This window comes from Natator depressus, chromosome 4, assembly GCF_965152275.1.
Source record: "Natator depressus isolate rNatDep1 chromosome 4, rNatDep2.hap1, whole genome shotgun sequence".
Classification (NCBI taxonomy): Eukaryota; Metazoa; Chordata; order Testudines; family Cheloniidae; genus Natator; species Natator depressus.
Window position 1 is genome coordinate 30,566,654 of NC_134237.1, and position 14,179 is coordinate 30,580,832.

A 14,179-nucleotide genomic window follows, 5' to 3' on the forward strand; every position below is an offset into this window, starting at 1 on the left:
AGTTGCTTTTTTCTTTTGACTTATAATTACTTGATTAAACTCAAGATATTTCTCCCAACTCAGACTTTTCAGCTAGGAGAATCCTAAGTTTAATTCAAACCCAGCACAACGCTCAAGTCTCTGCCAAAGAGATAGGGGGGTGTGTGTGTGTGTGCGTGTGTGTATACAAAGCTCATCATTTTTAAGCAGTAGTGATACTTTTTTCAGGACACTGAGGTCAGTGTGTGTGTGTGTGTATATATACACACACACACACACACACATTGACCTCAGTGTCCTGAAAAAAGTATCACTGCTGCTTAAAAATGATGAGCTTTGTAATTCACACTGCTTCTTTGTACATACTTTGCCAGAAGTATGTCCACATCCCGGACAGAGAATAATCAATTCGACACTGGTGAGGCCTCATCTGGAGTACTGTGTCCAGTTTTGGGCCCCCCACTACAAGAAGGATGTGGATAAATTGGAGAGAGTCCAGCGAAGGGCAACAAAAATGATTAGGGGTCTAGAGCACATGACTTATGAAGAGAGGCTGAGGGAGCTGGGATTGTTTAGTCTGCAGAAGAGAAGAATGAGGGGGGGATTTGATAGCTGCTTTCAACTACCTGAAAGGGGGTTCCAAAGAGGATGGCTCTAGACTGTTCTCAATGGTAGCAGATGACAGAACGAGGAGTAATGGTCTCAAGTTGCAATGGGGGAGGTTTAGATTGGATATTAGGAAAAACTTTTTCACTAAGAGGGTGGTGAAACACTGGAATGCGTTACCTAGGGAGGTGGTAGAATCTCCTTCCTTAGAGGTTTTTAAGGTCAGGCTTGACAAAGCCCTGGCTGGGATGATTTAACTGGGAATTGGTCCTGCTTTGAGCAGGGGGTTGGACTAGATGACCTTCTGGGGTCCCTTCCAACCCTGATATTCTATGATTCTATGATTCAATTAGTGAAATAGCATTTTGTGAAGAATATGAAGCTAACTTTGTAGAAAACTGACAAAAGTTTGTGTAGCTATGTTTTGTTTTAATTTAAAATTTGATATATACTTTTTTTTTAATACCCCGAAATGTCTTAGTACTTCAGCCATTTAAAATTCTCTTAAATCCACGTGGGCTATTGGAGGCCTTGGAAGATTATGAGCTGAATTGGGTTGGCAGTGAATGGCAGCCTGCCAGAATGAAGAAAGACTGACTGTTTTCAAAGCTTTGGAAGTATTTTAAAAGGAGTGCCAGAGGGGAGTACTGAAATTCCCTGTAGAACTGTATAAATATCACCGTTACGAGGATCTACTGTTGGAGCCTAAAAGCCTTACTTAGAGTTAAAACACAATCTGCCATTTTTCTCCTCTTTTAGTTAGTTCTCTAGCTCTTCCTGCTGCATCTTGCCATAGAGAGTACATTTTACCATGGGAAAGAATGTGCTTTGAAACATAGGAAATTGAAGGAAGGCTGAAATGTCAGCTCATTCTGGGATTCCAACCCATAACCTTTGTCAACACAGTAGTGCTGAATTTTTATGCAGTTCTAGAAATCAGTGGCTCCAGTGAAGCTTAACTTTAAGACAGTACCTTTAAATAGACTTCCTGTCTATAAAGACTACTCTTTTTCCTGGTTCACCACTAAGGCAGTTTCCAAAAAAAGGCCAGCCACCTCTCTCCCTCCAACTTTTTTCCTAAAACCTTTCTAACCAAATGTTTCATGCCATGAAATACATCAATTTGGCTTCTCAGTGTCAGTTTCTTACTACACTGTTGCAGAGTTTTGAAAGGCAGTGAAAATAAAACAAGTTGTGTGTACTGGAGTAAGCTGAATATAAGGGAGAACTCAAAAATTTGTCAGAATGCTGTTGGAGCATTCTGGTGTCTGTGGCTTTAACTCCAAACTTGGCTTAGTACAATGTCTTAGTTAATGGCCTTCCAGAAAAATAAAAATAAAATGGGGCTCCAGCTCCTGGAGGAAAAAAAAGAATACTATGGCCAGAATGTTAACCTCAGAAAACAAGGTTTCCATATTCCTACAGTCCTGAGGGAGTCACACTGTGGCTTCTTGTTAAATATTGATGTAACTTGAAAATTGCTTCTTTTGACTTATAATTAGTGCACAATTTGGGATTTATGCTGTTTTCTTTGAGATTAGTTGATGCCTAAGATCTTCTTAAACTAATGTATTGGCTAGTCCAAAAATAAGATCAAGACTTGGGACCAAATTCTCTTTTCTAATCCAGTCTCCAGAAGCTGAAAATGTCATCATGTATTTGAAGGGATGACAATATCCATACCAAATATTTGCTCCTAAGGTATTTTGCTGTCCTCCAAAAAAAAAAATGCCATTCCTCAATTCCACTTGTCCTCTGCGTTTCTGATGGCAGAGCTTCACCAGAGGGTGTATTTTCCTAAGCTGTTCGTATGTTACTGTTTGAAAAAGGTGGATCTAGAAACAATTTAGCAGGCATCAATTACAATTGACTTGGGAAGGGATAAATTATTCTTTAGTGCTTCCTCAGATGTATAGTTACTATAGAACTTTCTGCTAAATAAGTGGTGCAAATACAAAATCTAAAACAAGGCAATTGGATGAATTTTGATAGTCCATAAGGGATTTGGGGCCCAGAAATCCATGGATAGAATACACTGAACCACGTGTTTATGTATGTATATTCATTCTGTTCCATCTATGAGAGAGATAAATATTGGTATTTTAATTATTTTGGGTTCCAAAGCCCATTGGAGTCAATGAAAACCTCAGGGATTCTGCAGGCTTCTTTTCTATCACACAGATTGTTTGTTGTGCACACAAGACTGCTGAGGATAGCAAGATGATTTTCACTACGATGCCATCAATATATGGGTGACATGAGGCTTATAACTAATCCAGATGATGTGATTTATCTGTTTTTCCAAGTGCTTGACTGAGATGGGAACTTGGATGAAAATGTTGCTCAATCCAGAGAAGTCAAGGGTGATGCTAGTAGATTGGGGTATGTTGGTGGCATCTTGAGGGGGTGGAGGCACTGGAGCCTGCCCACATTTCTTTTGGGGAAGTTGTCAAAGAGCTTCATTGCTTGGTGAGTTTGGCTCTGACTGCTTTTGGATTCTCAGTGGGTGCTGGTGGTCAAAAGCACCCCTTTTTCATCTGTTAAGGCAACTGTGGTCATTTCCTCAGATATAGAATTTATCCATGCCATTATTGCTTATAGATTACAATAATCCATTGTGATGTACATAGGACTACTCTTGAGGACCACACAGAAGTTCAAACTGTGGCTGCTTGACTGCTTGGCAGCACTACCTTCAGGGATAAACTTGCATCAAAACTCTGAAAATTTCATTAGCTTATCTACCAGGTGCAATTCAGGAAAAAACTCCCATTGGCTTCAAGAGCTTTTCATCCAAGTAAAGACTTCAGGATTTAGCCCATGGTTTGTAATGGTTTATGATGTTACAGAGAAGGGCTGTTTTGAGCTTTTTCCCTTTCTTTGCTGAAATTCGTAAATTGTTTCTTCTGTAGCTTCTTTCAACCAGAAGACTCTCAAAGTGCTTTACAAACTAGATAGAGGCATGAGGTTGCCCATCACTGAAATTCAGCCACTTCTGGGGTAGGATAGGCTACTGTTTAATTGTGCACAGTAACACTAAACAAGTTAAGTCCCGAAGTGAGCCTACTATTGTATTCAGTTGATATTAGAAGGGGAATTAAAGTAGGCAGAATTTAACGACCCAAACTGGAATTTGGCCAGGGCACCTAGATAAACACTCTTCTCTTGCAGATACTGCCATGGGAATTTAATGACTGCAAATGATTTAGACCTCTGTTTCATCCAAAAGTGTCTAGCAGTATAGTGACCCAAGCATCATGCTGGGGCAGGGCAGTAGTTTAGTATTGATATAGAAGGGACTGTCACACCATTGCTATCACCTGTACTTCCTTGACTTTTACTTTGTGTTCTCCCATCCAGCTACTGAGCAAGTCCAACCCCATTTATGTTTGAGATCACAGTCCAAGGAGGTCTGGTTGCATAAATACACTGTGAATGGCTGGGCTATCAGCAAGTCACCTTGGAGAAGATGCAGTGTGTTCTCTGCTCTGTTTCTAGTTGATACGGAGGGGCTATAGTACCACCCATCTTGATTCTGTCAGCCAGCAAGTGTTCATGGACATCCTAACAGAGAACAGTCACTGCTCTTCCTAATGGGATTCTGGCCTGCTCTTGTGGAAGAGCCGGAGGAGGGGGGAACTCACCCCAATTTTCTTCCTACGCCTCCTGCACTAGATGTATGTACAGGGGCTGGTTAGAATCTGATCATGGATGTTTACTCAGCCAAACTTCTTTGCATTCACAAAGTCCCTAGCTAGCAAATCAGCACAATACAAATAGTTAATAAAATATGAACCTCAGGAATTGACTCAAAATAGATAAGTTATCAAAAGAAAGCAAATCAACATAACCAAGCTTACTTTTGACCAAAAAAAAAATGGTTTTTCCTGTCATCTAATTGTACATGAGTCACTCTCTTACATATTCTGTGCTCATGAAGATTGCAGGAGCACTCCAAAGAGGCACCTACACATCTTTTTAAAAAAACAAAACCAACAATAATCTACTTCTAACTCCTTATCTCTCGTTTGTGCCCAGTATATGGCAAGAATTACATGTATGTTCCTGGATACTTCAAGAAGTCAAATAGTGGTGGGCAGAATTACAACTTGGTGGGATGTGAGATGCTGATCCATTTCCACAGTAATGTGCTATTTTTAAGTCATGCATCATAGCATCTTCAAAGAGACCAGTCATAATTCTGATGGATTAGACTGCAGAGTCAGTCCTAGATGCAGTAATTGTTTCACAGATGCTGCTGATGTGACTTGAATTCCTAATAAATTATGGCTGGGGAAAAATATGTTAGAGCTCCTAAGCGTATTGGCTCAAACACCTGTTACTGGAGGAGAAAAAATAAACTACTATCCTTTAGTAAATGTAAGTTTTCTTTAAAAGAAATGTAGTTCACCCCACCACAAATGTAAAAAGACCATAGAGTCCAGATTTTGCAGTCCTAAACAATTCAACAGTAGCATCTAAAGCACATGCATGGTGTACTAGCTGAAATAAATACCAGAGGTATACCATTGCTTGGTTTTTCCTAACTTTAAATTGCATTACTGTGGTTTGTCTGAGCACCTTTTATGGTTTGTAATAAGACGAGACTCAGGAGGATTGTGAATAGAATCATAACTGAGTGTATACATGGGGAATCAAGAGTAATGCAAAGTAACCCCAATCCAACAGTTATTCTGAAGAAAGAAAGTGTGAGGCTTTTTAAACCAATGAGTTCATACGAGGCTTTGAAGAGTCAAATGGTTTAATCCTGCTTTGGAATGCCTTCCACCACCTCCTTTTATGCTGGAGCCAATCAGAATCCAAGGGATTGGTTGATTTGTAGTGTGAGGCTTTTGAGAAGCCTGTGAAGAGTACATGTATTTTTTGTCACATAATAAGGAAGGAAATACGTGGCTTTCAAGGATCATGAGTTTCCCTCCTGAGGAGCAGGCACACTTTGCACGGAGGTTTGCATGCTGAGCTTAGATACAGGCCACACATTCCTCAAGTAGTAAGGCTCTTTTATCCATCAACAAAACACAGAGCAAAAGGAGCTTTTGAAAACTTTTAATGAGAGTTAAACTTTACCCTCTGTGATAAAGTAGAGTTCAACCACCAGTGTTAAAATACTGATATGCTTTGAGGACCATGGAGAGGATTCCCATGGCTCAGTCACACAGACTAATACCTTGTTTTGATAGAAATAAAAAATAATCTGATAGGGTAGTGTTAATTACTGTTCCTTTGTATTTTGCTCAGAATACTGTGTCATTTAGCAGTTTACACACTCATCTTTCACCTCTGGGAGTTGTTTGGCTGCAAGCTCAGGTATCAAAAGACAGCAGGTAGGGAATGAAAGGGAAGCAATTTCAGGTTAGGGTGAATGTCTGTTTCTTGAACCCCATTGGGAGGGAATGTAATTCTGCAGCATCCTTTACTTTTCATTTTTACTTCAAAGAACTATATGGAATGAGGGGAACTTCTAAAGTTTTCCTGATGTGCCAGTCTAACAGCGATGTCTATTATGCTATGGAATAGTCTCCCCAGGGAAGTTACAAATGCCTTATCACCTGGGACTCTTAAAGCTAGCCAAGCCAAGATGCTGGAATATATATTCTACCCAGAAGAATCCTGCTTTATTAGGGGAGCAGACTAGATGACATAACTGATCTTCTCCATCTCTAGTTTCTGTTTTCCAAATTACTTTATAAACTCACTTTGTTAGTGGTGGGGTTTGGGAAGCAATGTGACCATAGCATATTTTCATTTTATAAAGAATAATTCGAGCACATGGAGAAAAGAGTTTTAAGGGTTAAAAGCACATTTAAGAACAAATGAGGGGGTGTGGTTAGCATATGTCCAGTTGTCCAGTTTTGCTTAGCATGCACCTGTGATGCTTTGATTGTCCCTATTTTGAAGTTAGCACCCTGAACAGAAAGGGAATCCCAGTAATCTTATATAATGCTATCAGTTCTGCTTATAATAATTTTACATGGCCCAAGAGCAATTCTTATGTAAAGAGTGTTTCTGAATTCTATTACTCACTTGAGTTTAGTAAGGCAATAATACCCTGGAATTCAGTGCACATTGTATAAATTAGGTGTAATTTGATATTGTAAAAAAATTAGAGAAGGATAAATAATCGTGTTCTGTGCTCTTGGAGGCAAATCTACTGTGATAGGAGAAATTTTCAAATGTAATAGTCCTCTCTGTGGAGTGGTAATATCAGCCACTTGTGAGGCTCTTAGCAGTCCAAGCAAATATGAATTAATAATAGAGAGCCCTTCATATTCCCTTTCTATGCAAACTAGAAGTAATGTCTTCATTGCAAAAATTTGCGTGAGTCAAAATTTTTACGTTAGACTCATTTGTACCTTTAGTACATTATGTATTTATTATTTGACACATTTTCCTAACTTTCCCAATCTGAAATCCTTCTAACATCTGCAAGGTGCTCTGTCGGTCTCTCTTCTGTCATTTGGGCTGTTGGTGGGGAACGATAAAACCCACAAAGAACAAATTATGGAGAGAGTGCAACAACAGCTTTCTCTACTTTTTCTGTCATTCTGAACCTTCGGTTGATCTGCCTAACCAGAATTGGACAGTTGTTGGGTGGAATTTGTTCACTACACCCTGGCAGCACGTTTATCCAATGTGAAACCTTTTTTATATAAATAAAAGGAAAATATTTTATTGAATATTAAGATATTTATTGAAGAGAAGAATTTCCAAACGACCCAACTCATATCCAAGACACACAGATTTTAGGCTTTGCTGCAGAACAACAACAAAAATACAATTCTAAAGGCATGCTCACAGGCTTCATTCATAATACCAAGCAAATACAGTCTGTTGTATATGAATATGTACCATGATTTTAATTTTTTTCCTTAAATAAATGCATAATGGTAATGTTAGTATTGTAACAATAATGAATGAGTATAGGGATTCCAGTGGAGAGTAGTCAGTTTTTGTTTTGTTTTATCATGCGTGTATTTTGTTAAGGGTGAGATCTTTGGAAAACCAACTTTAAATGACCTTGTCAAACAGCTGATGAATAGAGGGGCAGGGGTGCCTCTCTAACCAGCAAGCTTGGTGGCAATAATCCTTCAAATCAGACAAAAGAGGCTTGGCGTACTATAATCAAGTAACAGGATTAGCTCTAAGTCTGGGAACTACAGTTTCTGCATGATTTTCCACCTTACTTGGAATAAAAATCATTACAGAAAAGTTCAGGCGAAGCAGTAAATACTTATATTTTCATTAAAAAATGATCATTAATCATGCAAGAGATTTAGCCTTAAGATAAGTATATTTCTGTTAGAACAGCATTTTCTCATCCCCAGTTTATTTTTGCATGCCCTTTTCTATACTAATCTGAGTTTCTCACCTATGCATCCGTTGTTAGGAACTTAGTGCTGAAAATGTTCTTATCAAGTTTGAAAACACACTTGAACTAATCACGTGCTGAACTTCAGAAAGCGTGTCAAATTAAAATATGAACTAAGACAGTATGTTGCTATAAGGCATAATGGTTTCAAGTTAACAAACCAAGCATTTTTTCTGCACCATTTTAAAAGCGGGTCTGTCTGGTGCAGTTTCACTCTGCTTGCATACCACCATCAGCTTCACATGTTCATGCCCAATCTGATATTGTTTCAGTTCAGGCTTCACCTTTAATTTATTAAAAATACATCAGACCGCAGCTTGAAAAAATGACACTTTATAAGTCCAATGCTATTGAAAACACCCTGAGAAAACATTGGTTTGATTAAGAGACCAATCAAACGGGAGAGACCACTGTAACTTGGGATGCTGTGCATAGATAGGAGGGCAGATGCTCAAATATTGTGTCTGGTCAGTGATTTGATGTGTATCAAATAAAACTAAACTTAGACCCTTTTCCCTCCCTTTTTCTCTTTCAGATACGTTAAAAGGGCAGCCTTGTGGATGGCCCTGGAGCAGGCCAGATGGAACAGGATAGAACCAACCATGTTGATGGCAATAGATTGAGCCCATTTTTAATACCACATCCTTCTCATGTTTCCCAGGTGGAGCCTTTGTCAGTGAAGCTGCAGAATGGAAGTCCATTAACAGAGAGAACCCATGCTGAAGTAAATGGTGACCATAAGTGGCTACTTTTTAAGAACAGCTATGGAATACCTCACGTGAAGGGAAACCCAAATAACCGTACCAGCCCTGACCTCCTACAGGAAAAGAGAGTGTATTCCAAGTATATGCAAAATGGTGGGATAAAACGCACTTTTAGTGAGCCTTCTCTATATGGCCTTCATCAGAACAAGAAAATTAAACGAGATGAAGAGGGAAATGGTGAAAAAGATGAGCCAGGGGAAAACAATGAAAAACCAACTGTCTCCAATTCATGCAATGAGAAGGAATCTGAGAGTTTTACTGGACAAGAAAATGCAGCTTCTGATTTTATACAGTCTTCAAGATACAACTGTGATGGTTCAGAAAATCCTGAAGATCTCCAGATTCAGAATGAGCAAGAGAGGGAAAACATTAATTGCCACAACAAGAACATTGTCTTACTACTTAAGAACAAGGCAGTGCCAATGCCTAATGGTGCTACAGTTTCTGCCTCTTCCATGGAAAACATGCATGGTGAACTCCTAGAAAAAACACTGTCTCAATATTATCCAGACCATGTTTCCATTGCAATGCAGAAAAACACATCTCACATAAATGCCATTAACAGTCAGGCTACTAATGTGTTGTCCTATGAGACAACACATTCATCCCATACCTCAGGGCAGATCGTTTCCCCACAGACCTCAAACTCTGAGCTGCCTCAAGTGCCAGCTGTAGTGGCTACTGAGGTCTACAATACGGAAGACTCCAGTAAACCACCTGTATTACCAGGTAGCTATTCACTTCAGAAATCGGAACTGCAGCTACAGCAGCAAAACCCAGGCTATGATACACATCAGTTACCCACAGGAAACAGTAGTGTTCATGGAAATACGGGGCGGGCACCCAACCAAGATCTCTCTCTAAGTTCCAGCAGTAATCTGCAATCTCACAACAATAGCCTGGAGGGGATTTCAGAGCAAGCAGAAAAAAATGGTGCTTTGTTTAAACACAACTCAATGTCCAATAAGGATTCCTTCACTCCTCCTCCTGCTTCTGTTCCTCCCCCAGCTCCAGAAATGAACAGCACTCTGTCCCTTGGGGTTACAGAAGGACATCACCCCTATGACAACAGAAATGTTGAAACTCTTCCTAGAGGAGTGAAGAATGAAGGGCAGCAGGAAGAACTGATGTCCAGGAGTCCTGGCCTTGCCCAGCAACAACCTAACTCTCAACAGAAGCTTCCACAGAAGCCTGAGGTGTCACAACAAGATGGCAGTGAAAGTGATCTGCCAGCTACCACGATGACCTCCATTCAGCAACGCACAGAAGAAATAAAGCCAACATCAGAACCACACATCCAAGATCTGCAGGTAGTTGGGAACAACGGAGAGTTGCAGCAACACTATCAGCAGCACTTGGGACAAAAAGAACACGAGATGCCTCCTGAGAAAGGAAAAGACCAAGTGAAACAGCAGCCACAACATTATCCAAAACCTGGTTGGATAGAATTGATTTCCACTCATTTTCACCATAGAGATTCCCCACAGAAGCCCAATGAGGCTTTATTGAGGTCAATTCTCCAGTTCCAGCCAAATCCAATGGAACAGATGCATTTAAACCAGTATACTGGGAATCCCGATGCATTAAAAGAGCCTTCAGGACAGCCCCGTAGCCAGAAAATAATACAACAGGAACAAATGCCTCAACTGTACAAAAGCGAGGCAGCACAACTGCAAGTCCATCCTACAGCTGACCAGCAGCAGCAGTTCCAAAAGCACTCTCCCCAGCCACAGCTCACAACGAGGAATTCTCTGGTGAAGTCCTATGTGCAGCAACACCATACGCAGCAGCTTCATTTCCAAGCAAGACAAGAACAACAAACTGAGCAGCCTTTGGGGGCCCTGTTAAAACAGCAGCACTTGACTCCCCAGACAACAGAGAATGAACCATTCTTACATTCAAACATTTTACAACAGATGTTGCAAAAACAGGCGCAGCAAACACAACTGTCACGCAGTCCACAGTTAACCCCAAACCACCACCACCACCAGCAAAGCCTGCAAAGGAAAAGCGAAGAACTGTCTCAGACCTTTTCCCATTCCCAAAGTAACAATGAACAGCAAATAGATGGGGCATCCTACAGTCAGCTTAAACTAGAAGAATGTTTTCAAACCGAGAATAAGTATATAAAACCAACTGAGTTCCCGCATAACCCTCAGCTTGGACCAGAGCAGGAGCAAAGTAGCAACAGTAAAACTTCCCTTTACAATCAGATTCTGAAAACAAATACTAATCTGCAGCATCCTGGCCGTATGCACTTGGTTTCTGAGAAGAAGGAAAACACCATAAATGCTGAACTCTTCGGAATAAACAAAATGCAGGACTTGCAACATATGCAATATTATCCAAATAGTATGACCCCAAAGCAAGAGGTGCATCATTGCTTTCAAGAACAAGAGCAACAATCTCAACAAGCTTCAGTTATACAGCGACCACTCCAACAACCAGAGGGATGTGGTGGGAATTTGAAACAAGGTATGTCCAGCCAGCAAGCTCCACCGATTCAGCAAAGGTACTTACCACACAGCCAACAAAGTCTCCCACAAGACCAGAGAGGGTGTTACCTTCAGGCTCAACCCCACAAGGATTTTCAAAATCATGCTGCTCTCAGGTGGCATCTCTTACAAAAGCAAGAGCAGCAAATACACCAACAACCCAAACCTGAAATTTGTCCCAGTGTGACGCGCAAGCCTATAAAAGTTGAGGCTGGCTCAAAGTCTAATATCTGCATGCATCTATCAACTGGACATCTGGAAAACAAAACATGGAAAAAAACAATTAAACAAGAGAATCAGCACTTCAGTTGTGAGAACATGCAGCAAAAGAGTATCATTGAGACAATGGAACAGCAGCTGAAACAGATTCAGGTCAAATCACTGTTTGATCACAAAGCTCTTACTATCAAATCACCTAAGCATGTGAAGGTCGAAACCGCAGGTCCTATCACTATCCTATCAAGAAATTCTATTGCTGCAGAATTTGACAGCCACACTTCCACCTTAGATCAACAAGCAATTCCTTCTGCTGAAAAAACCCCAACTAAAAGACCAGCTGGATCTGTCCTAAATAATTTTTTAGAGTCCCCTTCAAAGTTATTGGATACTCCTGTAAAAAATTTATTGGACACACCTGTCAAAACCCAATATGATTTCCCATCATGCAGTTGTGTTGGTAAGTGGCAAGAAATGTACTAAAAATACATTGTTAATTCACAATTAGGAAGGTAGCTTTCAGAGTGGTTGGGGGTTTTGTTTGGTTTGGTTTTTTGTTTGGTTTTATTTTGGGTTGATTTTTGAGAATGCCAGCCATTAGCAAGGGAGAGTTTCAGTTTCTTTCCAGCAACACTAGTTTTTACATTAAAAATAGAACTCCACCGTATGTTTGTAACAAAGCTGTCTGGTTTGTGTGCTAGCAGATTAATGTATGGCATACAAATCTAATATAAAGTAGATTCTTCAGTCTGTTTATCTCTTTGTATCCAGTCTCCTTCAGAAGCAGGCATATATTATGCAAACACATCTGATAAAAAGATCAGATTCACAATTTAATTTGATGCAGTATTATTTAAGTCAAGGTTGGAGATACTGTTTGTATGAAAGATGTCTTGGGGCCAAAACCTGAGATCCTTACTCCATTTTTACTCAGATACACAGTCAAATTACTGAGAGTTTGACTGAGTAAGGGCTGATTAAAAACAGAGGGTTGGATTTTTGCATGACTCTTTACATAGGTGCCTTCTTCCTTTCTTCCCTTCCACTCCCCTGGTAATGACCAGTGTCAGGGCCAAGCAGAACTTCAGTCACTGTGCTTTAGGAAGCACAGTGACTGCTCCTTCTCTGCTCTCCTCTAAGAGGCAGCAAAGGGGCAAGACCATGGCTCACCTCCCACTCTGCACAGAGCAGGACTGGAACTGTAGGGAGAACATAAGTGTAATAGCTGGCATGCTCCTCCTTTTCATTCTGCCACACGCTGTTTTGTTTGGCGAAATGAGTCTCCACTCTGCCTCTTACTATGGGCACATTTTGAAGTCATTTTTCTGGAGAAATGATTCTCTGCTGTGTTGGATTGAGACAAAATGTACAGTTCTTCATTGTGAAGACAAATAGCTTTGTTGTAACCTCTCTGATTTATATACACACACACAGAGAGCCTGCCCCAGGGTATAAAGTTGAAAATATAGTTCTCTACAAAAGCAAAGTTGATCTTTTCCCCCTTCTAAAATGTTTTGAGTTGAATCTCAGGAAAATTGACATGGGGGCGAAGGGAAAAAGTAGTGCATTACCATACTGCAAGGAGAAATACAAAACTGGAAGTTGGTTTCTTGTTTCTCCTTGCCACACTTTGAGAAACCTTGTAGAAATGAAATGGGGAAATCAAAACTCTCTGCATTTGTAGTTTTAACTTGTCACTGATACTTACAGAGATGGTCACCCTGCATTTTCACATAATGGATATATTAAGACAATTTCTTCAATGTATTTGGCACAAAGAGGCTTTTCTTCAACATCTAGCATTCATCTCAGCTTTGCCCCAGTCTTCCCCACCCCTTTTTCACCTAATACAGCAATTGTGAACTCAACAAGAAGAGTCTGCTCTCCACTCAAGCTGTGTTTAACTTTAGGGGCCACATTTTCAAGCCTTAGGTATATAAGTTACACATACATGCAAAAAACAGATACGTGATAGCCCCCAAAGTGATGTTTGCCAATGTGACCACAAAAATCCTCCCTTCTAAATACGGGGGTGAGAAATCACTGTTCAGTAACTACTGGGAAATGCTAATTTTTAATTTCACTGTAACTGCAAATATAAAACAAGCATTTGTGCTTGCAAAAGGGACAATGGGGTGCAATATCTACTTGCACACACTGTCACCCATTATACATGTGTAAATTCATGGTTTGCAAATACACTTGGGCATAATTTGTGGGCCTACTTTAGACAAGTATGTGTGAAAGTTTGGCCCCCAAAAATTCATAACAGGGTCCTACCTGGTCAGCTGTGGACAAGCTTTGCAACGCAATTTCTTATATTAAATAATTACGCTTTAAGGCAATAACCTTTATTTTATTTTAAACAGAGCAAATTATTGAAAAAGATGAAGGTCCTTTCTATACCCATCTAGGAGCCGGTCCTAACGTGGCAGCTATTAGAGAAATCATGGAAGAAAGGTAATTAGCGCAAAGGAACAGGACAGATTAACATTTATCCTTTTGTGTATGTCAGAATTTTTCCAGTCTTTGCACATAAAGAAGTAAACAATTGCAAATGGAGTAATTATTTGTAGGCTTAGCTACTCCAGTGTGCCAGCTTTACGTACTGTGCTATTCACCGGAGAGTCACAATATTTGACAGGGCTAATAGTCTGCTGGCTGGCACAGGCTGCCCACTTTGAGACAGATGCCAGCAAACCCAAGCGGGGACAAGTATTCATAAGCCT

General features: G+C 40.2%; 1 protein-coding gene across 2 annotated transcripts in view; it reads left to right on the top strand.

Moving 5' to 3' along the window:
• TET2 (tet methylcytosine dioxygenase 2) overlaps positions 1-14,179 on the top strand; it is an 86,651-nt gene that overhangs the window by 43,925 nt on the left and 28,547 nt on the right. For both annotated transcript variants that reach the window (XM_074950700.1, XM_074950701.1), the window contains exons 2-3: positions 8,511-11,910; positions 13,820-13,910. In XM_074950700.1, the coding sequence (XP_074806801.1) occupies positions 8,556-11,910; positions 13,820-13,910 (3,446 nt within the window). In that variant the 5' untranslated portion in view covers positions 8,511-8,555. The remainder of the gene's footprint in view (positions 1-8,510; positions 11,911-13,819; positions 13,911-14,179) is intronic.